This window comes from Haliotis rufescens, unplaced genomic scaffold, assembly GCF_023055435.1.
Source record: "Haliotis rufescens isolate VD_foot unplaced genomic scaffold, xgHalRufe1.0.p SCAF_15, whole genome shotgun sequence".
Lineage (NCBI taxonomy): Eukaryota > Metazoa > Mollusca > Gastropoda > Lepetellida > Haliotidae > Haliotis > Haliotis rufescens.
This window is the reverse complement of record NW_025963835.1, coordinates 20,861,798-20,889,027: the sequence shown is the minus strand read 5'-3', so window position 1 is coordinate 20,889,027 and position 27,230 is coordinate 20,861,798. Positions and strand designations below refer to the sequence as shown.

Genomic DNA, 27,230 nt, shown 5'->3' with positions numbered 1-27,230 from the left:
CTGCTAAAACATAACTTCCATGAAAAGAAGTCAGGATTAAACCATAAACATTGCAAGTTCAACCATTTACTGATTAAACTTAATTTCAAAACCTTTACGAACACAATTTTTTTCTGCCTACACACTGAAGGTCCGAGATCTTTAATCTCTGCCCACTGACCACTGTGATGAGAATCCCCCTCAAAGAGGGTAACAAACAGCACACAGTATGATAACAATACAAAACAGAAGGAACAAACATTACTGAAGACTACCTGACACTAAACCCTGCCTTCAGCGCAGTGACAATGGGCTTGCCTGCTCACAATGGTGATGGGACTTTGTGATTCAGGAATGTTTGAATATCTTTTCTACATATCATAGCCACAAAGATTTGGAAATAAAATTTACAATGTTGTAAAATATTGCTTTGTAACATTATATGTAGAAGATATTGATTCTCATCCTCAATACATGAGTCCAAAACAGGACAGTTTACTAATTACTAAGCTGTAAAAGTTTTTAAGATACTTGTTTACCAATGATCAATCTTAAAACCAGTCACATGTACTAAAAGGGCAGCACTTCTTGGAACTATCTACTAAGGCTAAAAAATAATAGTCTTGGTTCTCAGGCACCGCCCACATCATCATAAAGTTACTACACGTTTTGTTTTTATTTCCATTTTAAAAACAAAAGAAAAAATCCTTAAATATTCCAAGTTCAATGGTATTTTACTCATCAGGGAATACATTTATGTCAGGAGGCCTTTTCACAGGTTGATTGTACACAACTGTTCATGTGGTTACACGGCTGTTTATTTGGTTACACAGCTGTTAATTTGGTTACATACTTGTTTGAAAAACACACACACACACACACACACACACAAAAAGACAACCGCCCGCCTGCACTATATTTTCAAAAGCCATTGCCTGAGAACCAATTCTTTTATTTTTGTAAGCCTAATCCTTGTTTATGTGATAGTGAACTCAATGGAAGCGCACTATGATATGTTTACAAAAGTATAAATAGGATGAGTGAGTGAACCTAGAAACATAATTGGGGTGGAATGGGATTCGAACCCATAATCAAAGGGGCGTAACTCTGCACAGCAAATTGCAAGCACCTTAGGTGACTGGGCCACTGGGTCAAACAGAAGACAGTAATGAGATGAAGTTGACGTGACAATCAACATCATCAACTGCTAGACTAATGTGTTTCTTCTTCCTGTTTCTGGATGACTGACAAATGTCACGGATCAGGGATACCTTTCTAAGCAAGAGCAAAATAGTGCAAAGGCACTGTAGCTCACCTTGATAGGTGAGTGAGTGAGTGAGTTTGGTTTTACGCCGCTTTTAGCAATATTCCAGCAATATCACGGCGGGGGACACCAGAAATGGGCATCACACATTGTACCCATGTCGGGAATCGAACCCGGGTCTTTGGCGTGAAGAGCGAACGCTTTAACCACTAGGCTACCCGACCGCCCCTACCTTGATAGGTAGGTTCACTTTGAAATGTCAAGAAAGACAACCCCTTAAAAAAAGTTGCTGTCAGTATTGATATTCAAACATATTCTGCAGAAATAAGGAGGACTGAAAACTAACATTAACATCAAATGATTTAAACAAAATATGGTGTCAATTTACGGAGAAATATACATGCTACAGTTCAGTTCCCTCTGTCTGCCCATTTCAAGGGAGAAGTCTACAGAGCTATAGCTAAACAAAGATCTGAGGACATCCCACTACGGGTCACGTCAGAACGACCTTTCATCCAACCGATCAGAGCATCGCTTACCAGATCATGAAAGTGACAGTCGGAATGTGTTTTCTAATCATGCAACAACGAAATATTTAACACGGGGTATTCCGAACGACAGTTATGGGTTTTATGATTATATCCATACAATCTAGGCCATCAATAAGCCATTCCAGAATGTCCATCTTATCACTTTTAATTTTTTTTATCAAGAATACGTCAAAATATGTTTCAAAGCGTAGTCGCCAGTTTGAAACTAGTGTCGTAAAGCTCGAGAAAGCTGCCTTCTGATTGGCTAATGTTGCTTTCTTGTCAGTCATTTCAATGGTCGGTCAAAATTCGCGAAAGGTCGTTCTGACGTGACCCATAATGTCCTCAGATCTTTGTTTAGTGGTAGCGAAAACTAAGATCTGATTTTAATGAGATTGTATATGCAATTACACAGAATAAAAGAATGTTCAAAACAAAGACAAAATTTTAAATTTTGCCAAAAAAACTGGAACATGTATTTTGAGCCCCACAAAAAACTACACATGTACCAAATTATATTACATTTTGAAATGAAAATGACTGAGTAATGGAACAGCAGCCATATTGAAAATCGGATTCAAACAACTTGAACAATTTCAGGTGTGTGAAATTTGAACTTCATTGGTCCAGAGCTTGCTGAGGAGATGATGGTTGCAGAGCCAAGAGTGCATATTCAGAGAATAAAAGGCATAATTGAATTGTAATATCAATGCCACTGGATACCAGACAAGCAGGCCATGACTTTAACTCACTTGTCTTTCAGTCAGGTGAGGTAAGAATGCTTTCCTTTCAACTCATTTCACATTTGGAAACATTTAGCAAGAACTGATCAAACCAATTAGCAGGTTAGCCAAGAACCAACCTCCCGAAGTGTGCTGGACCATGGAATGATAATGATATACACAACAAAACAATATTATAGCCAAGAGCAAACAAATATCACATTTTAACAAAAATATCATTCATCTCACATGTTTAATGTGCTGCATGGAAGATTTAGGTATTGTTTCTATTATCTGTATCAGTAATCAATCTGTCAATGCCTCTATCAGTAACCCATCTGTCAATCCATCTATCAGTAATCAATGTCAATCACTCTATCAGTAATCCATCTGTCAATCACTTAATCAATGCATACTTGAGTAACCAGACACATCATTGCAACATTGGTTAATACTGCTAGGAGTTACCTCCCTTGCTGGTGTCTATTGCACTGTCTGGCACCTTACGAGGAGCCAGTCTTGGCGACGATGACACGATACCAGCGTATATATCGCCTGTTTGAGTCATCGTAGTCACGTCGTTGATAATCATCTGGGCAACTCTCAAGGCCATGTCTTCCTGCTCCTGTGAAAGATGAACAAGGTTTACTGAGGAGTCGTGCGAGATTTGGAGGTGACATATCCCCCGGTCTAGTGCAATTCGGAAATGGTGTTTGGCTACTTATACCCCACTTTTGGTTCATTGCCATTGGATACCTTCAGTCCAGTGAAGAAAAAAATAATGCTGTTCAGTATTTTTCAAAATCCCAAATCATCAAAAGACACCAGCTCACCACTAGACTGATCTGTATAGCAAGTTTAAACAAGAAATATTCAACCGTTTTGGAGTTCTTCTCCGGAAAGGAGCACTACCCTCATTTTCAGTCCAACTTGTCGTCATGGAAAAAAATAAAGAATACAAACAAAAATCCAAAACCATCAAAAGTCACCAGTTCAGTGAGTGAGTGAGTGAGTTTTGGCTTTACGACGCTTTTAGCAATATTCCAGCAATATCACGACAGGGGACACCAGAAATGGGCTTCACACATTGTACCCATGTCGGGAAATCGAACCCGGGTCTTCGGCGTGACGAGCGAACGCTTTAACCACTTGGCTACCTGACCCCCCCTCACCAGTTCAACACTAGACTGATCTAAATCGAGAGTTCCAACAAGAAATACTTAACGGTTTTGGTGTTCTGCCCCGGAAACGGAAAACGGACAGACGGACATGGAGATCGCTATATCCCCCGTTTTTCAAACCAGGGGGATAAAAATGTTAAAAAACTTGACATATTCAGTCACCACCCCTCACACTTACCTTTTCCTTATCTTTCTTCTTCTTGAAAAATCTTGACCCTGAAAACAAAATTATGCTTGTATATAGCATATTGTTATCATTATTATCAATGCCTAATATATATTGTCATTGTCTGTAACAAAATATAACCACCATAACTTCAGCTGGTATCTTAGTCACTAGTGTAAGCTCAGTTGCCTCTTGTACTATAGGTGGGGCATTGGTGGCGCAGTGTATGGAGCCATAATTCCATGTGCAGAATTAAACCACTTAGGTGTTTTTCAGAGATCAAACCTTAAAGGCTTATCTTTTAAGTGACTTGACCTGTAACATGCAATTTCAATCCTGGGGTAATTTATGTCCTTTGTAGGCGTAAATGCATAAAATGAATATTGCCAGTATTCAACTGATCAATGACAGCTGAATTCCAATTGAGCTCAGACACCATCATCAATCATGCAGTCATCAGTAAAATCAATCATTTAGCCATCTCACCTTTCTTCTTCTCATGATCTGGCTCAGGAGCAAACATGGACTTGAACTGACCAAGGTCATCCACAGCTCCCAAGGTCATGGCACTAGAACCAAAACTGATAATAAAAATGATATAAAAAAACTTGTCTTGTAATTCTGGACTGGGCAAAGATGAAAATCACAGCAAAACAAAGATGGCCACGATCAGCAACTGACACCAGCACAAAATGGATTCGCGTACCCATGTCTCAAGACCTACCCTGATTCACGTACCCAATTTCAGCAGTTAAATGCACACTATCATCATTATGTCTGTTTTCCTTGCATCATCAAAGTTAAATTGCAGCCTGACACTTTACCATGTCTTTTCCACGTCTCCAACACAAGTGTTAGAGAAGTGACAATGCGTATCTCCTAGTCAAGTACTCAAGTGTTGACGTAGGACTCAAAGCACAACCCGACCCGTGCTCGATTACCCATCACAGTCCTACATGGTTACCCTAGAGGTTAGAACGAGCCTGGCTGTAGAAAACAAAGTAATCTTACCCTGCTTCTGGCCGCTTCCACAATTCATCTGGATTGAGAAGCATGGAGTCAATCCGCATGTCATCCTCGATGCGAGTGAGTGCCTTCTTCACGTGGCTGGTGTCCATGGCTAGCAGCGTGTTCTTGATGCTGTCAGGCCCCACGCTCTGACTCCCTACACTGTGCTCCGACGACGCGTCACTCTCTGTTGGCAAAAAAACCATGTCATAATCCAGCATCAGGCAAAAAACACTTACTTTTTATGCAAATTTTGTGAGTGGCAGGTGGCACTAGGACAGGACAGACTTACCCTTTCGCAAACACCTGGCATCATCACTGATTTTCAGTCATCCATTCATAAAATTTTCACCTCTATTTAAATTTTCCTTAAATACAATGGAACCTGTTATATCCTTGTTCACTACTTTATAATTCCAGTCATCATGTTCTCAACATGTGTCAGTGATTGAGCCAATACTCATTTAGGGCTCCACGAAGTTGTAAAGAGCCTTGTACCATGCATTGTAAGAATCAACTTGCGATAGAGCTGGGCGCATGTGCATCATCTGTCTGTCACATCTTGCAAAGGCGACTCAATATTTTCACAAAATGTTTTGCCAAATTTTGAAAGTAGGCATGTGTTACAAGGCAGAGTATCTGTCCATTCCCTAAAAGTTACGGAGATGCCCTTCAGTCTCATACTTTTCAGGAATGGATAAAGACAAAGACTTCCTCTTGTGTTTCGTCCCTGTAGCTCACCTGTTCTCCTGTGTTTTGGTCTGACCGGGATGTCTTGAGCTGTCTGGACTGTGCTGACTAGGTCGGACAGGTACTTGTAATACATGTCACTCTGGAGGTAGCCCGGGAAGTAGAACTGAAACAACCAGTGTCATCCAGAGTTTAACATCTCAATTATGTTAGAAATACTGGGGATTCATTGTCACTTAACAAAAGTCGCCATTACAATTGATATTCAAATATTTTCTGCATAAACACCGAAGAGTGAAAACTCACACAAAAAATGCAAAAATCTCAACTTTTGAACAAAATATGATGTCATGAAAAGAAGAAACATACATGCAATCCAAAGTTAAGCTTTATCAGTCCGTCATTTTCAGAGAAGTTTACAGAGACAAATATACATTCTGAGAGACTTAAGAGCATGGTCAAAACAGAAAGGTGGACTTGTTTGTTTGTTGTTTAATGCCCCACTCAGCAATATTCCAGAGTTCAAAATCTAAATATTGCAAAGAAATGGAACAAATGTGTTGAATGCAATTACAAGTACTAACTAAGCATATTCAAAATTTCATTACATTTTGAACAAACTAGTGCCAAAACACATTGGAGAAACACCTGTGTCTCATGAGGCCATCACTGACTGCTATGTGACATCAATGACATTGTCTTGGTCAGTTTTGGTTTCTTTTGCAATTCAGGTGAAAACGTGTTGATATAGGGCAAGGTTGTGAGCCATGAACAACATCATGGCCAAGGTCAATCAAGACCTCTGGCGGCTGAAGAATGAGCTTGGTTGGTTGGTTTGCTGTTTAACGCTGCACTCAGCAATATTCCAGCTATATGACGGCAGTCTGTAAATAATTGAGTCTGGACCAGACAATCCAGTGATTGATATCATGAGCATCAATCCAAACAATTTGGATCGATGACATGTTTCAACCAAGTCAGGGAGCCTGACCACCCAATCCTGTTAGTCGCCTTTTACGACAAGCATAGTCACCTTTTACGGCAAGTATGGGTTGCTGAAGACCTATTCTACCCCGGAATCTTCACGGGGATGAAGCGTGAGGGAATGAGTTTGATTTAACATGCTTTGGACAGTATTCCAGGTATCCTGGTTATCTTAATGTGCCAGCTTAATGTGGAGGAAAGCCCAAAGTGACGTAGGTGTCAGACGTGTACCACTTGGTGAAACCCACAAGCACAATCTGTTGCTGGCAGACCTAGAAACATAATCGGGGTGAACCGGGATTCATACCCACAATCATAGGTTTCTGGTGTGCCCAAGGGATGCAACTCTGCACAGAAAACTGTGGCACCTTAGAATGTGGTGGCCACATTGAAAAAAAGATAAAAATTTCCCAAACAACTTTTTGTGTCATCTTTGAAGGGAACATGCCAAGATTCAGCTTCCTAGGTGCAGATGTTTGGGAGACAAAGATGTTAACAGATGAGGCACACCACACTGTGGACGATGGACAAAAATTCCATGACATAACCTCACTTGCTTTTGGAACAGGTGAGGTAATACCCCGGTACTACAGTGTGATTTCTTTCAAATATGCTGAAATCAATTTGTTAGAAACTGTACGAAAAGGTTCAAACAAGTATAAAAATACAATGGAATCTGTCCATTTCAGACTCAGTTGGGACCAAAATAAAAATCTGGTTTAAGACATGTTCTGGTTTACAAAGTGTCCGTTCGAGACTCATGTGGTTTTGATAGCAGCTTACAATACCATGCTTTGAACACTCTAATAATTCTAATAATAGTTGCTTTAGCTGACTATGACTGAACCTACTTCAGTGTGAGTGAGTGAGTGAGTATGGTTTTACGCCGCTTTTAGCAATATTCCAGCAATATCACGGCGGGGGACACCAGAAATGGGCATCACACATTGCACCCATGTCGGGAATCGAACCCGGGTCTTCGGCGTGACGAGGGAACGCTTTAACCACTGGGCGCTACCCAACCGCCCCTACTTCAGTGTGAGAGAACATCTGGTCCAATCGATTGAGACAGCATCTTTTCAATAGTAAAATGGTTGTCAGGACCGTAATTTTTGTCCGAAGAGTAAAAAGTCTGAATTACAGAGTTGTATAGGTCAGTTTCAGTAATGATGATTTATTCAAACTGAGGGGACTGGAGAAAAAGTCTGGTTTTCACCGAACACAAATTTTACAGAGTCCGATTTGGACAGATTCCACTGTACTATAGAGATCACACCAACTATCAATGAGACCTGTACATACCTGCTCTAATGTATTCAGTACTACATCTCTAGGTTTGGCAAAGCAGTCAGGGAGAGGGCCTCCTTCTCGGCATATATTTCCTTCCACCATGAAGCGAATCTTATCATCAAAACCTAATGGCTGTGTGGCTTGTAGGGAGAAATACCTGCCGACATAATAGAGTTCAATTTGACACCAGAACATGACAATTCATTTAGAAGAATCCATTCTCTGTTACATCAGTACTTGTACTCCTGTATGTGGTAAGGTGAGGTGAGGTGAAATGGGGTTTCAACGTCGCGTCCAAGATTATTGCACTTATATAGCGATGTGCATGCACGTGTGTGTGTTTGTGCGGCTGCTTGTACTAGTCTGCACTGATGCCAAATTATAGTGCTAGCCCACTGAGATACCATGCCGCAGTTTAACATGAATACCCAACCCAGACACAGTATACTGACTCTGGGCTGACCTGTCCTTGTTTTATCCTCTTAATGCCGAGCGCCACACAGGGAAACAACAAGTACCATCTTTTAACATCTTTTGGTATGACTCGGTCAGGGATTAAACGCTGGACCTTCTGCTCTACGGGCGAACGCTCTACCATAAGACCATTGAGAATGCAAAAAAATATTCTTTTTCGCATTACGAGCAAGTGATGATTGAGTTTGGCCCTTTTTAACATTATTCTGTTTTTTCATGACATGGCAGCGCAATGTGGAAGCAAAACCTAAAGAGAATATGCACAGGTAAGTACTACATTGAGCATAGGATTGATGATCATAATCAGGGCAGTTTTGATTTCAACAGTGATAGAGGATCCTGTCACAACAAAGGGAGGCAACTAATGGGAGGCAGAAAACATTAATCATCTCAAACCTAACATCATAATCACAAAGAGAAAAGGCGATTTTAGCACTACAAACATCATAAGTCTGTGTTTAAGTACTGCACTTGCTATTGTCTTAGCGCTGGGATTGTTTTCCTCAATAAGACCCGGAATCAGTAGATCGTAAATCCCAAATTTTACCATAGTCTTATAATACTAGTAGCGAAGATCCCATTGTTGAACAAGGCCTTGGAGTCTTTACGACCCTTAGTGTCGTCAACTCACTTGTCGTAGAGCACCATGGCGTCGTCCTGTGCCTGCAGACCGTTATACTCGGCGCCCTGGCTGGCCAGGTGTTGCTGGAAGTTGTCTGCCGCCAGCCAGAACTGCAGCAGGTGACACGCATCTTCATTGTCCAGGAACTGGGTCAGACAAGGAAAAAACTAGGTCACGGTCACAAGGAACCTGATTAAGGGTGAACAACCTTAAAACCACTTTGTACAGTTTTTCAGGCTTAGAAAAAGTTTGCCACAAGTTTCATTTTTATTTCCATTTTAAACATTTAAAAAAAAAATCCCAATACTTAAAAACAATGTGATCCAATATAGCATGCAGTTATATCCCTTTACTGCGCATCTCGTGTTATAGTCATGGCGGCAATAGGAGTTTGTATGCTTGTTTAGGTAGCGAGGCCCTTTCCCAGGTTAATGGTACATAACTGTTTATTTGGTGACATACTAGTTTCAACAAGCAAAAAGAACAAAAACACCACCCGCCCGCATTATATTTCAAAAGGCATTGCCTGAGAACCAATTCTTTTATTTTTTTTAAGCCTCGTGTATATCATTGTATGTCAGCTTAATGTGTTTAGGAAAACCAAAAGTGATGCATTTCACAGATGTCGACAAAACTCTGATGAAACATTTCACAACTCTGATGTAACATAACATTACTTAGTGTGTGACATTTTCGTTGAATTGCATTTATTGAAGATATTCTTATTTCATTCAAACATAAATTTAGTTCTTATGACATATCATTCATACGTTAACATGTCACCGCAAACAAAAGATGAAATGGGTGACATTACAAGAAGCAGGAATTTACCACCCACCTCCATGAAATAGGACAGGGCCAGCTCATTGTAGAGGACATCGGCAAGGTACACCTTGCCACTAGTCAGGACATCCACCTGGTGCTTGCAGTGATACTCGCTGTCTAGAAACCCAGAGTAGTTCCTGGAACAGAAGACAACTTATGTGGCTGGTTGGAGTAGTGGACAGTCATGTGACAACTTATGTGGCTGCTTGGAGTAGTGGACAGTCATGTGACAACGTATGTGGCTGGTTGGAGTAGTGGACAGTCATGTGACAAGGTATGTGGCTGGTTGGAGTAGTGGACGGTCATGTGTCAACGTATGTGGCTGGTTGTAGTGGACAGTCATGTGACAACTTATGTGTCTCGTTTGAACAGAGGACAGTCATGTGACAACTTATGTGGCTGGTTGGAGTAGTGGACAGTTATGTGTCAACTTATGTGGCTGGTTGGAGTAGTGGACAGTCATGTGTCAACGTATGTGGCTGGTTGGAGTAGTGGACAGTTATGTGTCAACTTATGTGGCTGGTTGGAGTAGTGGACAGTCATGTGTCAACGTATGTGGCTGGTTGGAGTAGTGGACGGTCATGTGTCAACGTATGTGGCTGGTTGTAGTGGACAGTCATGTGACAACTTATGTGTCTCGTTTGAACAGTGGACAGTCATGTGACAACTTATGTGGCTGGTTGGAGTAGTGGACGGTCATGTGTCAACGTATGTGGCTGGTTGGAGTAGTGGACGGTCATGTGACAACGTATGTGGCTGGTTGGAGTAGTGGACGGTCATGTGACAACTTATGTGTCTCGTTTGAACAGAGGACAGTCATGTGACAACTTATGTGGCTGGTTGCAGTGGTGGACAGTCATGTGTCAACTTATGTGTCTCGTTTGAACAGAGGACAGTCATGTGACAACTTATGTGGCTGGTTGGAGTAGTGGACGGTCATGTGTCAACGTATGTGGCTGGTTGGAGTAGTGGACGGTCATGTGTCAACGTATGTGGCTGGTTGGAGTAGTGGACAGTCATGTGACAACGTATGTGGCTGGTTGGAGTAGTGGACAGTCATGTGACAACGTATGTGGCTGGTTGCAGTAGTGGACAGTCATGTGTCAACTTATGTGGCTGGTTGGAGTAGTGGACAGTCATGTGTCAACTTATGTGGCTGGTTGGAGTAGTGGACAGTCATGTGACAACGTATGTGGCTGGTTGGAGTAGTGGACAGTCATGTGTCAACTTATGTGGCTGGTTGGAGTAGTGGACAGTCATGTGTCAACTTATGTGGCTGGTTGGAGTAGTGGACAGTCATGTGACAACGTATGTGGCTGGTTGGAGTAGTGGACAGTCATGTGACAACGTATGTGGCTGGTTGGAGTAGTGGACAGTCATGTGACAATGTATGTGGCTGGTTGCAGTAGTGGACAGTCATGTGTCAACTTATGTGGCTGGTTGGAGTAGTGGACAGTCATGTGTCAACTTATGTGGCTGGTTGGAGTAGTGGACGGTCATGTGTCAACGTATGTGCCTGGTCAGAACAGTGGACAGTCATGTGACAACTTATGTGGCTGGTTGGAGTAGTGGACAGTCATGTGTCAACTTATGTGGCTGGTTGGAGTAGTGGACGGTCATGTGTCAACGTATGTGCCTGGTCGGAACAGTGGACAGTCATGTGACAACTTATGTGGCTGGTTGGAGTAGTGGACAGTCATGTGTCAACTTATGTGGCTGGTTGGAGTAGTGGACGGTCATGTGTCAACGTATGTGCCTGGTCGGAACAGTGGACAGTCATGTGACAACTTATGTGGCTGGTTGGAGTAGTGGACAGTCATGTGTCAAGGTATGTGGCTGGTTGGAGTAGTGGACAGTCATGTGACAACGTATGTGGCTGGTTGCAGTAGTGGACGGTCATGTGACAACTTATGTGGCTGGTTGTAGTGACCAGTCATGTGACAACTTATGTGGCTGGTTGGAGTAGTGGATGGTCATGTGACAACGTATGTGGCTGGTTGGAGTAGTGGACAGTCATGTGACAACGTATGTGGCTGGTTGCAGTAGTGGACGGTCATGTGACAACTTATGTGGCTGGTTGTAGTGGACAGTCATGTGACAACTTATGTGGCTGGTTGGAGTAGTGGACAGTCATGTGTCAAGGTATGTGGCTGGTTGGAACAGTGGACAGTCATGTGACAACTTATGTGGCTGGTTGGAGTAGTGGACAGTCATGTGTCAACGTATGTGGCTGGTTGGAGTAGTGGACGGTCATGTGTCAAAGTATGTGGCTGGTTGGAGTAGTGGACAGTCATGTGACAACGTATGTGGCTGGTTGCAGTAGTGGACAGTCATGTGTCAACGTATGTGGCTGGTTGGAGTAGTGGACAGTCATGTGACAACGTATGTGGCTGGTTGGAGTAGTGGACAGTCATGTGTCAACGTATGTGGCTGGTTGGAGTAGTGGACAGTCATGTGACAAGTTATGTGGCTGGTTGCAGTGGTGGACAGTCATGTGACAACGTATGTGGCTGGTTGGAGTAGTGCACAGTCATGTGACAACGTATGTGGCTGGTTGCAGTAGTGGACAGTCATGTGTCAACGTATGTGGCTGGTTGGAGTAGTGGACAGTCATGTGACAACGTATGTGGCTGGTTGGAGTAGTGGACAGTCATGTGTCAACGTATGTGGCTGGTTGGAGTAGTGGACAGTCATGTGACAAGTTATGTGGCTGGTTGCAGTGGTGGACAGTCATGTGACAACGTATGTGGCTGGTTGGAGTAGTGCACAGTCATGTGTCAACGTATGTGGCTGGTTGGAGTAGTGGACGGTCATGTGTCAAAGTATGTGGCTGGTTGGAGTAGTGGACGGTCATGTGTCAACGTATGTGCCTGGTCGGAACAGTGGACAGTCATGTGACAACTTATGTGGCTGGTTGGAGTAGTGCACAGTCATGTGTCAACGTATGTGGCTGGTTGGAGTAGTGGACAGTCATGTGACAACGTATGTGGCTGGTTGGAGTAGTGGACGGTCATGTGACAACTTATGTGGCTGGTTGGAGTAGTGCACAGTCATGTGTCAACTTATGTGCCTGGTCGGAACAGAGGACAGTCATGTGACAACTTATGTGGCTGATTGGAACATTGGACAGTATAGTTTTGATGGAAAAAGGCTCTTCAGTGACTGTGTTCACACAGCCCAGAGAGTCAAGAACCAGATGTTTCGATAAGTCCAATATCTCACTCACTCCTTTCCCATCTTGTGAAAGACAAACTCCTGGCAGTCTACGAAGCAGTCAGGATCCACGTGACCATCTTCCTTACATATACGGCCTGGAAACAAAAGACAGGTAACCTTGGTAACTGTAGACAAGAACTTATCTTGGAGCCCAAACTAAGGACGTTAAGTGCCCATGTCAGACAAAGTTGGAAAAAAAGCATTATCATGTTTACTAATGTTAATGTTCATATTGTATTTAATTCATAGGTACTACTTTCAATGCATCACTCAGCAACATTCCAGGTATATGACAATCTAATTAAAATCAGACCTTAGTACTCGCTACCGCTAAACAAAGATCTGAAAAAATCCCATTAGGGGTCACGTCAGTACGACCTTTTATCCGACTAATCAGAGCATTGCTTACCAGATTATGAAAGTGACAGTCGAAATGTGATTTCTTATCATGCAATCTCGAAAACTTTAACACGGGGTATTCTGAACGATAATTACGGGTTAAACGACAGAATCCATTCAGTCTAGACCATCTATTAGCCATTCCAGAATGTTCTTTTGTTCAGGTTTCAAATTTGTAATCGAGAGTTTGTCAAAATATGTTTCGTAGCGTAGTCGCCAATTTGAAATAAGTGCCATAAAGCACGAGAAAGCTCCCTTCTGATTGGTCAATTCATTGGCCGGTCAAAGTTCGTGCAAGGTCAGTCAGTGAGAACTAAGATTTGATTTTAATGAGATTGGCTATATCATGGCAGCCAGTAAATAATCGAGTCTTCACCAAACAATCCAGTGATTGATATTATGAGCCACTACCCACGTTGTCGGGGTACAAAAACACAGAATCAACCAAGTCATCGAGCCGGACCACCCGATCCATTTGGTTGCCTCAAACAACCTGTATACCTTGCTTGGGACCAGTTCAAATCTGGAATTACCATGGATAAACTAGGCATTAAATGCAAAAACATTGAAAACTACTGAACATACTAAAGACTTCTTTCTCGCTATTGGTCCAGGATTGATTTGACATGCTAGTCTTGTACATGTTATATGCCTTGTAAGACATATGATATTTTTAAAAATTAGAAACAGTGGCATTACTTACGTATCGTTTCATTGCGGATCTGTTCAGTGACACCAATAGGGTGTGTTGCATCTTGGGATATGTACTTGGTGAATATTGTGACGGCATCATGTTGTATACCTGAGGAATCATTATCATCATCATGATAATATTAAACAATAACGTCTAATTAAAATAACCAAAGCGAATCTGTGTGCTGCATTTAAGATAAAGGCCCCTTTCTCAGGTGCAATACCTAGATATCATAAGGATATTTTATTAATGCTATATATTAGGGGTGTTCGTTATAACCGTAGGTTACTGTATATTGCAATACGGCTGTCAACAATACATGTATCGCAATACAACCCTTGTGTATCAGTATTATCCGATACAATCACAGGAGAATTAATATAATTATATAAGTTATATCTATAATCTTGAGGCATTTGAATGGACTGTGTTCCTATCTAAATCATGTAAACAGCACACGCTTCACGCTGTTTACATTAAGATTCCATATTCATGACGAAATAGGTAGTCTCGTTTAACCATTCTACCATCTTGTAATCAGAAGTCTGGATTATTGAAAGAAGAAGTATCTTTAGAACAGTACAAATATATATAATTTAGGCACCAATAGGTATTACAAAATATGTATCGCAATATAGCTCTCCATATTGCAAAACGATTTATGTGCCAATATGCCAACCCTACTATATATGTTGTGAAAACATAACAAATATATCATTCAATTCGGTTGTAAAAAATCATTTGTTCTACACGTCCTAGTTCTGAATAAATTAAAAAAATAAATTAAACTAAAACATCAATATTATTCAACATGCTCAAGAGAAATCCAGGACCATCCAATGAATGAACTGGGTGGTCCTTAACTTCTTCTGTTTAGTATATTATTACAGGTTTTCAAAAAAATCTGACAGCATTATGATATATATTCTTCAAAAAAAGGTGTTTCAAAAACATTAGATCAATACAAAAATTGACTTACTCTTTTTTAACTTCTCCTTCAAGTCTTCTTTTGAAAGTCCTGTACTAGCCCTGCTTGTTTCCACTTGATCTGGAGATCTGGCCCCTCCTGCCACGGCCGCCTCCTTACCCCCACCCCCTGTGTCCTCCGTCTTGGCTGTCCCAGCACCCCCAGGGATGACCGTTGGGTCACCGAGTCTCTGAGAGGGGTCACTAGCACTAAATACACTGTCTTCCTGACTGAGTCCATCTCGGCCAGACCCAGGGGTCACTCCTCTACAATCACTGGATCCTCCCACTCGGTCATCACATCCTGCTACACTACTGACACTACTTTCCACAGCACTATTTAAACTACTTTCCACAGCACTATTTACACTACCTTCCACACCACTATTTACACTCGGGTCTGATATACTCCCCACATCTTGCACTCGTTGAGAGTCACTTTGAGGGCCAGTCTGAATATTTTTGGTAGAGACATGTGAGTTGCCATGGTTACAAGCGACGGAATTCAAAGAATGTGTCCTCACGCGCATCACAGTCGATGCATGGAAGCTTTCGGCGTCTAGCCAGAACTGGATGATGTTTCCGGCTTTCTGAGCCTTCATGTAATAGAGGAAGCAGGCCACGCCATTTTGATCGTGCAGCATCTCCCTCAGGGTCTTTGACAGTCGTGACGAGGTCCGCATGGGTGATGCAGGACCTTGTACACTGCCACCTAGGTACAATAAAAGACACTACATACTCCTGTGACATACACACGATCAGGCAGCCAAGAGGTCCTTGTCAGTGAGTTCTGTCATGTAAATGTATTTTGAAAAAGATTGCAATACATGATTATTTACAATCTTAATTGTAACAAATGTTATATTTGGGATAACACTTTCTTAGTAAATTACAGATTCTCGTACTTTTTGGGCTGACCAGTTGTCGGACTTTCATTTCTGTGGAAGCCTCGGTGGCTGACTTTGTGTGCTGGTGACTAGGTGCCTCACTCTGGCAATCTCATTAAAATCAGACCTTAGTTCTCGCTACCGCTAAACAAAGATCTGAAGACATCCCATTAGGGGTCACGTCAGAACGACCTTTCATCCGACCAATCAGTGCGTCGCTTACCAGATTATGAAAGTGACAGTCGGAATGTGATTTCTAATCATGCAATCTCGAAAACTTTAACATGGGGTATTCCGAACGATAGTTACGGGTTCAACGACTGAATCCTTACAATCTAGACCATCTATTAGTCATTCCAGAATGTTTTTTTGTTCAGGTTTCAAATTTGTAATCGAGAATTTGTCAAAATATGCTTTGAAGCGTAGTCGCCAATTTGCAATTTGTGCTGTAAAGCACGAGAAAGCTGCCTTCTGATTGGTCATTCCGTTGGTCGGTCAAAGTTCACGCAAGGTCTGTCTGACGTGACCCGTAATGGGATGTCCTCAGATCTTTGTTTATTGGTAGCGAGAACTAAGATATGATTTTAATGAGATTGCTCACTCTGGTAGTGTTGGTTTGAATCCTGGATGGGACTCAACCCCAAAAAGTACTTTACTAAGAAAGTGTTATCCCAAATATAACTTGTGCTACATTTGACCACTTTCTAAATGACATTGTGTATTCTTAATCTTAATTATATTTCCCATCATGCTAGGTCTCGTTTATACTGTCATGTTATAATATTATGGTAATTAATTTTGTGTTCACAATCCTCTACATAGTTGTAACATTTTGGGAAAAAGTTGATATTGTACACAAGAAAATATTGGACTGTTTCTACATGAATTTTCAAAAGTACAAATTAAAAACTGCATCTCAAAGAGCTGATGAATGAAGTATTCTGTCTCCATAAGTATCAGTGAATAGATATCTCATTACTTAGTACTGCTTCCTGACAATTTCAAAACTAGCGCCAGACAAAAATCAAATGAAAAGTTCACATCTCACCTGTGAGAGATCCATGCAATTAACTCCATATCTCACCTGTCTGATATCCATGCAATTACCGTATTCGATGTAATAAGCGCCCCGCTCTAATAAGCACCCACGGTGATATTTGCTAATATATTGGTCAGTGAACAATCCCAATTAGCACCTCTTCCTATTGATCAATGTACACAAGACTTATTTATTCATGTATAATACGCACTCGTGTGTTATATGCACCCTTAATTTAGGCAATTAAATTCTGGAAAATATATATCTGTCGTGTATAATACACACAGACTTTTCTTTTGTTTCATTTCAGGTACATAAACCTAGAAATTTACGATCTTTCAACTCTGTTTTTTCTCTCACCAAAATTATATTCTAATAAGAGCCCCCTATTTCTAATTTTGAGAGCACCCTTGGCGCTTATTACGTCGAATACAGTATCTCCATATCTCACCTGAGAGAGATCCATGCAACTATCTCCATATCTCACCTGTCTGAAATCCATGCAACTATCTCCATATCTCACCTGACTGAGAGTCTTGCTGTGATGCTGACTGCAACAGTAGACTCTTGGGTCTCTTCTTCCCCAGGACACCTCCATCAAGCATCGTTTCTGGCACACCTACAGCAACACAACACACCAAGTCAACCTTCATCATACTCACACTGTCTGACAGGAATGTCAGGAACTTAACCATGCTTTTAACTACTGGTGGGACGATACACATGCATCGGTGGATCGCGATTTTTTCTTCATGTAAAAAGTATCGGTTCTTACCATAAGTGTTTTCTTGAATAAATGTTACACCAAACACTAATTACTAGTGAAAATGAGCAGTGAAAACGTAAACATTTTCATCCATTGCGCCATACTTGACACTACCAGCTATTATTCATTAGTGTGCCAGGTATTTGGCCATCCTGTCTATGAAAAAGATGGCTGACACACCACAGATAAGAGCACGTGCAAGTATCATGATACGTATCGGATCGTGAGCAAGGTATCGTTATACGTATCGGATCACACAGTTGGTGTATCATCCCAGCCCTACTTTTAACAGTATTCCAGTGATATCTCTGTGTGTCAGCTTAATGTGGGAGGAAAGCCCTAAGTGATGCAGGTCTTAGACGTTTACCACTTTGGTGAAACCCACTAGCACGGGTATGGTGCTGACAAACCTAGAAACATAATTGGGGCGAACCGAGATTCGAACCCACAATCATAGGTTTCGGGAGTACCCAAGGGACACAACTCTGCACAACGATTTATGGCAGCGTAGACTACAGGGCCACCCATGACTCCATGACAGGAAAGCATAAACTGAACGAATGAACAGGATGAAACACAATTCAGGGTTTTACATGATGCAAAAATATGCATCCAGTACGCAAAAATGTATCGAATGGATGCAGACAAAAAAAGATTGCATCCAAAGGGACACACAATAATATTTGTTGTACCAAATTAAAAAAAATAAAAGATCATGTAATTGAAATAATTATAACATCTTACAGTACACTATTTAGTAACTACAGGACCCTCATATTTTCTGTAAGAGCCCGTGAAATTAATTATCAGGGGTCGGCTGGTCCCTCAGTTTTGTTAGTCAAGGTAAAACCATGAACAATTGCACAGGGAAATCAGCACACTGCATTTTGCATTCACATTCTTCCCAATCCAGCCCCAGGGCCGAATGGCCAGATGGCTGATATGGCGGTTGAGGGTTGATATGGTGTATGATATAAAAACTGCCATAATATAATTATACTTTTTTATCACATACTCTCACATCAAATTGAAAAATTTATCTATTTGCAAGTGAAATCGATACAGTTTCACCTTGTTTAGAAGACATTGTCATGGGAAAGCTAGCCGAACAGACGACGCCCAAAAGTCCAATTTCTTACCACCTGGGCCGATATCAATCCCCTATTCAAAATGCATTGACAAGCCATATCAGCCCGGAAAGCGGTGTAATATGGGTCTAGTGTATCAGTACCGTCCTTGTGATACAATGTACCCTATTGGCCTTATTAAGAACCTCACTCCAACAAGTGCTCACTAACCAACTTCTTGACCAAACTCGTAATCTCGTCATCAGTAAATTCTAACGCTGATATAAGTACAATTATCTTAAACATGACCTGAAACCCCACTGCATCTCACCTCACAATAAACCATGGTTAATCATAAACCCCAAAAACAAACATAGCACCAAGGAGGAATTACCGATATCTCCATTTAGAGAGTTGGGTGTGAGGGGACTGTGGTCACTGCGGTTTGACGGGGTTCGTTTCACAGTTGCGCCCCCTGGCGTTGCCGTGGGGACTGTCAATGGTGCAGGTGGCTCAGGTTTAGCCTTATCTGTGAAAACAAGGAAATGAATGTAGACATGAATCATGATGACTAAAGAACCACACATTCCTTTAATCCCATAAAGAAAAATTTACTTCTCGCTACCACTCAACAACTTTGCTGACCGGTGGTGGTAGCGAGAACTAAGATCGGATTTGAATGAGATTGAGAAAATGCACGCCTGATGGTCGTGTTGATTTTTAAACCGTATATGTAAATACAAATTTGTTTAAAACTCATATTAGCTGACAGGATGGTCTACGAATACAGCTAAGTGACTCATTTGCAACTTCATGAAATCTTACAGTTACCAATGCTAGCGTTAAGATAAATGCATGAAGCTTTGACGTGTACTCCCAACACTGCATCACTGTGTAGTAAGCGTGTGGCATAACAAAGCGAGGCCGCCAAATGGTGTGTTGATATCAAACCATTTAAATGACTGTCATTTTATTATCATTTGCAAAGAGATAGTCCGTCCAGTTTACAAAATCTGGACTGGCTATTTTTTAACTGGCCAGGTAACTTTTGTGGGTTGCCAGTCCCGGCTGCCTGCTAGTTGTTTTGTGAATATTCAACACTGAATACGAAGGTAAATGCTTTTGTCACGCCATTAGGGGTAGCCTAGTGGTTTCTTAAAGTTTAATAAAAACTGACCACCTGAAGCCTAATGATGAATATATGTGAGTATGAGGCTGCGACTCGCTGTCAGTTCAAATGTTATGATACCAACTTTTCATTAATTGCATTAGAGACATTTTCTCTGTCACTTTTGGTTGTGAAAACAATCAAATTAATACAAAACACATGACATTTGTCCAAATGTTGTCAATTTACATAAATTGGACTCATGAAGAAATGGTCTTCAGCAACCCATGCTTTTTATATGAGGTGACTAGTGGGGATTGGGTGGTCAGTTTAACAGCACATTACTCATGTCATGATATAGATCATCCAGCAAGAGACGTTTACCCTTTTTATGTCATATATTAACAAAAACAAATGTCCCAGTTGATTTTTTAACAAAATTTAAATGAAATTATATTTACATCTATCTAGACTCAGAATATTACACTTCATAGGAAACATCAGTGTCATCTTTTGTTCATGGATATATCTAAACAAATGCATCAAGCAATACACACCTACATCATGTTACACGATCAAAAAAAATTTATGATTGTAATCAAACTTAGATATATGTAGTTGTATATGTATGACGATTTAACCCCACCAGATTGATTAAATTTGATTGGTTGGTTGGCTTGTTGTTTAACGCCGCACTCAGCAATATTCCAGCTATATGACAGCAGTCTGTAAATAATCAAGTCTGGACCAGACAATCCAGTGATTAATATCATGAGCATCGATCCACGCAATTGGGATACGATGACATGCATCAACCAAGTCAGCGAGCCTGACCACACGATCCCGTTAGTCGCCTTTTACGACAAGCATAGTCGCCTTTTACGGCAAGCATGGGTTGCTGAAGATCTATTCTACCCCGGATCTTCACGGGTCAGATTGATTAGAAAGTGAACATGCAGTAACCACAATTATGTATATACTAACCCACAAATGTACTTGGGCTGGGACGAGTCTAAATTTACTACCTGGGTACCGACTCCCCTTTTTCCCTACCCGGGTACCCGCTGTAGGTCTCAAGATATAGGTACAAACTGTCTGATTGGGAAAAGTTTGACTGAACCCCTGCAAAATGGTTTCAGATACATGTATAAAACAATCTGGTCATGCATACACTGAAGTTTTATCTTAATTCAAACATATAAAAGACAGGAGTGGGACCATAGGCAAATCGAAACATGAACATTAGTGACATGTACTGTAATCATAGAGCTTTAGATAATTTTTGTCATTAAATAATATATTATGTGACTAACCACAGGTCCATGTAGTTCTGTTGGGTACCTGGGTCCTACTCAGGTCCCACCTGACTCGAGTACCTGAGTACACGAGTTACCCGTCCCAGCCCTAAACTGTACACATATTTATTTCAAAATGTGTACTGACAATGATTGAAAATGCATTGATTTTCTATAAATATAAGCTTCTGCTGTGATGTGGCTGTGATAGTGATATTGTGAACACCAATTATTGTGATTTGAAACCTTTGATTAAATAATCTGATATGGGTATTTTCCAACTTCATTATTTTCATAGTAGAAAGGAGATATTATATTTGCTAAAAATATAAGCTTCTGCTGTGATGTGGCTGTGATTGTGAGATTGTGAACACCACTTATTGTGATTTGAAACCTTTGATTAAACAATCTGATATAGGTATTTTCCAACTTCATTATTTTCATAGTATAAAGGAGATTTATATGAGCTATAGATACTATAAACAATGATAAACAATGATAAATAATTAAGGTTTAATCATATTAACCCAACAAGAACATGCTGATTGATCATGTTGATTTTGGCTGCCATTTCTTAGCCTAAGACACGGATAACTATTTCATTTTTTTCATGTGCAAATGTGTCAGAAGTTTCAAACAAATATGGCAGACAGGGATCCATGTGTGTCATGGTGTGATTAGTAAGAGTCTGCAGGTGTCTGCTGAGATGTAACAATAGGACATTAGCGGTCCCTATCTTTTGCAATGTAACAAAGAGTCTATGCCTTTGTAGCTTATAAATCATATCTGTGTTTCATCACTGCTCACATGCTGATGTAAATATATGATATATGAGCAGAGATTTATCTTGGGTCTTAAAGTGCCCTTGGCAAACAAACTGTGAAATAATTTTTGTTCAAAATTTGGAATTCTTGTACAGTTCATTTGTTTCCTTAGAGGTATTCTAACACTGTAAATGCAAGAATATCAAACTAAGTCATATACGCAAAGTTATAACATATCAGGTTAAAAATTATGGCATCTGGAAACAAGGATATCTTTAACTGCAATTAATTGCAGAATTGGGGCTGAATATTAGACCCTGAGAATGCCTAGACAAATGTCTGAAAGGGGTTAGTCTAAGAGGTTTTACCTACTTTTCCATTTAAACATTTCTTACAACATGTACAAATGATAATTATCAATATGATCAAGCCTGGGCTTGGCAAAGCAGGATATGTTGACACACTGTATTGAGCATGTTGAGTTCTCATACAAATTATTAGTTACTGTTGAAATGTTCATTCAATTTTTTCATTGACATCAAGATGGAAAGAAAGTCTCAGGATTATCTCAAGAAAAAAATGTTTGTCTTTCAAACTTTAGGCCCAAATTTTTGGCATGCCTTGTTAACATGCCTGAGACAACAAATACTCTCAATTAGAAATAGCTCTCATCAAAGTAATATCTGTCTGCGTTGATGATCTCACACATGTATGTAAACACGGGTGTCTAATTCAGAAACCGACATATTAGATTTGGACGCTGGTCAACAAATGACCTGTGACACAGGTGACATATAGTACGAGAAACGCCTACCGATCGAATTCGAGAGGGCAGTGTTTACCTGTTTTCCGTCTAAAGAATGGCATGGTGCATACCCATGCACACGGACGTACACCTCATTTAATGACTGCTATCGTCACGAATTTGGATTTACGCCGACTTTTTCCATTTCGTAAGATATTTCATGTGAATAAACACTCGCAAAATCTTAACACGGAAGCAGCCATAATAGATGACACTTTATAAAAACGTCGCTCACGACAAAAACGAAACAGGTCACACAGATGTATTTCGATAGACAATTTGAAACAGATGTTATTGATATCTAAGAATATTATATCGATTTGTGGTGACGGAGTTGTCAAGTCTTATGGTCAGTGCCATTGAATGGAACAAACTACATTTATTGTTTCGGCAAATATTTCGCACTAGCGATGCCAGTTTTAAAGTGCTCGAGATGCTAAACTGGTTTTACAAGGTTGTTGCATTTGCGCGTTTCTGTAGCATGTACCAAGTTTGGACGAAGTAAATTTTGTATCTTTCTCTTTGAGATAAGAGTCAAACTCATTTAAGAACTAGTAATAAACGTTAAAAGTCAAAAGTTGAGTAATACATATATACGAAAAATGTAAAGGAGAAATAAGTGAAAACAATCCAGAGAAGAAGATAATATCATTATGTACATACAATAATGAATATATGAACTATGAGTGAGTGAGTGAGTATGGTTTTACGCCGCTTTTAGCAATATTCCAACAATATCACGGAAATGGGCTTCACACATTGTACCCATGTCGGGAATCGAACCCGGGTCTTCGGCGTGACGAGCAAAGGTTTTAACCACTAGGCTACCCGACCGCTCCTATATGAACTATGAAATATACTGAGTAGGGGAAAAAAGCATACCGAGTTTGTCTCTTAATCTTATTTCAGAAAAAAATCAACAGTGGTTAAAACTTAAATTTTATTTAAGATCTATTTAACCATCGATCATCCCTTTTCAACACTTTGTAAAATGCAATCAATGGCTGGGTAATGTTGTGTAAATATTAATTGGTTCAGTGAAGACTGGGATAAGAAATGAAATTATCAGCACATGACCCCAATACTATGTTTGACTTGTTGTAAATTTGTTAAACGCTTAAACCACTGGAATCGCGTGAGTGAGTGAGTTGGGTTTAACGCCGCTTTTAACAATATTCCAGTTATATCACGGCGTGTCAGCTTAATGTGGGAGGAAAGCCCGAAGTGATGCAGGTCTTATAGACGTTTACCACTTCGGTGAAACCCACGAGCACGGGTATGGTGCTGACAAACCTAGAAACATAATCGGGGCGAACCGGGATTCGAACCCACAATCATAGGTTTCTGGCGTGCCCAAGGGACGCAACTCTGCACAGCGAATCGCGGGGCCTTAGACGACTTAGACGGAATTTATTTATTTTATTACGTCAATCGTTACTATGATCAATAGCGGTATTGATGTTAACTGATGATAGTTTATTCTCCCGTCGATGTTCTGCAATTGACCAGTTACTAATTAGTATGTCCCGACAGTTGGATCAGCCATAACGCTCCATCAGATGCTCGCTCCATGCATGTACAACCACGGCAGCACAGAACTTTCATGTTTGTTCACGTTTGTTCACGTATCTTATCCTTGTTCATGTTTCGCATTAAAAATATATACATGCAGTACATAGTAAAATGGAACTGATCACAAAGCAAACATCCAATGTTGATTATGTATTAATAAATCGTTTGAAGCAAATAAAACCTTTTATTGAGCGAGGCGCTCGTAAAAGATTTATTTTAACGCCCTTCAGTGTCGCGTGCATACACCCACAAAATAAAAAAAGCCTGAGGGGAAGCATTTTTTAAAACATTTTTTCTATGGTTTTTTTAAACACACTATTAACTGCGTCTTTGTGCATTAACTGTCAAAGAAGGTGTTTCACATATAGGATGCATCCTTGGTAGGACTAAATATATGGTGTGTTGCAGGTGTTTGTTTGTTTGTTGTTTAACGCCGCTCTTAGCAATATTCAAGCTCTGTGAAGGCGGTCTGTAAATAATCGAGTAATGACCAGACAATCCAGTGATTGACGTCATGTACATCGATCTACGCGATTGGGATACGATGACATGCATCAACCAAGTCAGCGAGCCTGACCACCCGATCCCGTTAGTCGCCTTTTACGGCAAGCATGGTCATTGGTTTTAAAATTACCCTATATCTTATGGGAGTAAATATTATTGATTATCATATATTATACCTGTCAATGGTATGAGACATTTTGCATGTGCGATAGAGCCATCACGGAGATGGTCATATCACAGGGGGTGTAATAATCAGACCCGTATTACATCCCCTGCTGGGCTGATATGGCTTGTCAACGTATTATTAATAAGCGGTCGATATCACTATCAGCCCGGGTTTTAAGAAATTGGAGTTACGTCCCTTAGTGTGTCGTCTGCTCGTCTGCTCCTCTGCTCGGCGAGCTTTCCAGTGACTTCCAAACAAGGTGAAAATGTATTGCATTCAGTTGCAAATAGATAATTTTACAATTTGATGCTATGGTTCTTGATAAAAAAAATTATTATATGGCAGTTTTCATATCCCAACCCGACATCAACCCTCGCCCCCCATCAGCCCCCCAGGTCTTCGGGCTGAGATGGGGATCTCGAGTTGATACGGTGTATGATATGAAAACGGCCATATAATAACCTCTAAATATCCAAAGAAATATATCAATATCCAATGTGAATGATAACTTTAGAGTAAATATTCAATGGTTTAAATATACCTGGAGCCCCGGGTTAGAAAACAGATGTTCAACTGCTGAAATGGATACGACCAGGGTGGCGTTTTATGAAACTACGACCACCTCACCATGACACAGTTTAGACTCTCCCAAGGATCGCCTTACGACCGTTTGAGTCTAGTAACAACTTCGGTAAGTCCCCTGTGTTACGTCATGGTAATGTACTAGGGTCGTTCTCGCTCTACTTATACAGCTTCAGTGAATGTCCTGTGTGCATGGGTAGATTATGTCGTATTAGTTTAAACATGTTTTATAAACGTGAGTGAAATTGATTGGGGACACGTTTTAGGGGACCGACGGACAATTTGAAGGGGGATGGGATTTTATAAAAAGAAATAGATTGTTCCTGAAAATTATTCTAAAAAACAATTATGATCAGACCTTTAAAAAAAAGGAATTGCCTGCCACAAAAATGATATTGTTGCAAGGCGTTTCAGAAAATTCAGGTTCATAGTAATAAATGACAATATCTGTGCAATTACATGTTAAAGGGGCAATGATCTAAAGCAATTCCCCGGGACTGGTTGTTGCCTTTCTTATTGTTTTTCCCCGTGAGTATCCGGATGATACGCAACGCAACTGAGCGTGACAAGAGACTGGGCTACCGATTGCAAGAGCAGCTGAATAAACCTAGGGGCAATATTTGTTTTACGCATTTTTGAACACTGACTGTGACTGTAAACCGTGATCTATAAAGATTTCGATAAAGAGCGCATGATAAGTAATTTCTTCAGCCTAAACAAACAAAGAGAACGGCGGAGCTCTTCGGATGTCGTCATTTGGAAATACCCCTGCATGATGGTTATAGTTTAATAATAAAAAAAATATCCATGCAGTGAAAGCATTTTCGGATTTCGGATTGCGCCGATAATACGATTACTACTCCCTTGTTGTCATCCACGTTTTCTGGTATAACCCTACACTTGTGAATTTGTCGTCATTCACTTGATGATCAGTTAATGAATTTATTACAGGTATAATTAGTGGTAGCACCACTCAGATTACCTGACAAAGGTTCCCATTTGGCATTTATTGTGTCTGGTGTAATTATTCAATCTAAATCCAGGTTTGAAGTGAGGTGAAATGTGTTCTATGTAATATGCACGTGGCAGCCCAGCAAGAGATGAATGATCAGTTGATTTACTTTTTTTTGTAAATCAACGGATGGTTCCTAGTCATCAAAGGATTAACAGAAAATACGTTGATTGATTAATCACTGTTATCTTGCACAGTGGATATGTCAAAAGTGAGTGTTTACATGTCTAGGTTTTATAAAACAAAGGGAATATACTCATATCATGGCGTGAAGTGCCGACGTAAAAACAACATACTATGTTCAAAGGGTTAACTGATAATACGTTGATTGATTGCTCATTGTTATCTATCACTCAATGGATTTTTTTAGGAACCGTGGACGTTATGAAAATAGTTGTCACGTGAGCTTTCTCAGCCGACCTTTGAGACTTGACACCTAAGTGTAACACCTGTAACAATCTAACTGATCAGTTAATAAACTAACACGGGTCATAATATCCCGAAACCAAATATATAGTTTAAATATTTGATTGTTACAGAGACATGTGACTTCGAATAAGTTTCTTTGTACAGCTGCAGACGTGTGGGATATTGTTCCTTTGTGTGGCTATTCACGGATACATTCCTCGAACAAGGAAGCTGCCTAAAATTAT

General features: G+C 40.5%; 1 protein-coding gene and 1 long non-coding RNA gene across 3 annotated transcripts; one reads left to right on the top strand and one right to left on the bottom strand.

Moving 5' to 3' along the window:
- The first annotated feature begins 1,204 nt into the window (after positions 1-1,204).
- LOC124135262 lies at positions 1,205-1,515 on the top strand. The gene is made up of 2 exons (XR_006861211.1): positions 1,205-1,302; positions 1,484-1,515. It is a non-coding gene; the product is annotated as an uncharacterized LOC124135262 (long non-coding RNA).
- A 537-nt stretch (positions 1,516-2,052) lies between these two features.
- LOC124135181 (A-kinase anchor protein 10, mitochondrial-like) lies at positions 2,053-22,943 on the bottom strand. Of its 2 annotated transcripts, none has more exons than XM_048396288.1 (14): positions 22,779-22,943; positions 19,164-19,298; positions 17,460-17,555; positions 15,024-15,722; positions 14,054-14,152; positions 12,962-13,046; positions 9,749-9,872; positions 8,920-9,056; positions 7,827-7,971; positions 5,592-5,706; positions 4,854-5,037; positions 4,329-4,423; positions 3,855-3,892; positions 2,053-3,120 (listed from the first exon to the last, which is right to left on the bottom strand). In XM_048396288.1, the coding sequence occupies exons 1-14, from the start codon at positions 22,801-22,803 to the stop codon at positions 2,953-2,955; spliced, it is 2,145 nt and encodes a 714-aa protein (XP_048252245.1). In that variant the 5' UTR covers positions 22,804-22,943; the 3' UTR covers positions 2,053-2,952. The 2 variants fall into 2 exon arrangements, with proteins under 2 accessions (XP_048252245.1, XP_048252246.1); XM_048396289.1 differs by having other exon boundaries at positions 4,329-4,411.
- Between the last annotated feature and the right edge of the window lie 4,287 nt (positions 22,944-27,230).

Excerpts from the sequence above, each read along its gene's own strand:
- LOC124135181 (XM_048396288.1), bottom strand. The coding sequence starts at position 22,803 with ATGCCATTCTTTAGACGGAAAACAG. Across the intron at positions 9,057-9,748 it reads CCCTGTCCTATTTCATGGAG|TTCCTGGACAATGAAGATGC; the intron begins GTGGGTGGTAAA and ends TGTCTGACCCAG. Across the intron at positions 7,972-8,919 it reads GCCATGGTGCTCTACGACAA|GTATTTCTCCCTACAAGCCA; the intron begins GTGAGTTGACGA and ends TTATGTCGGCAG.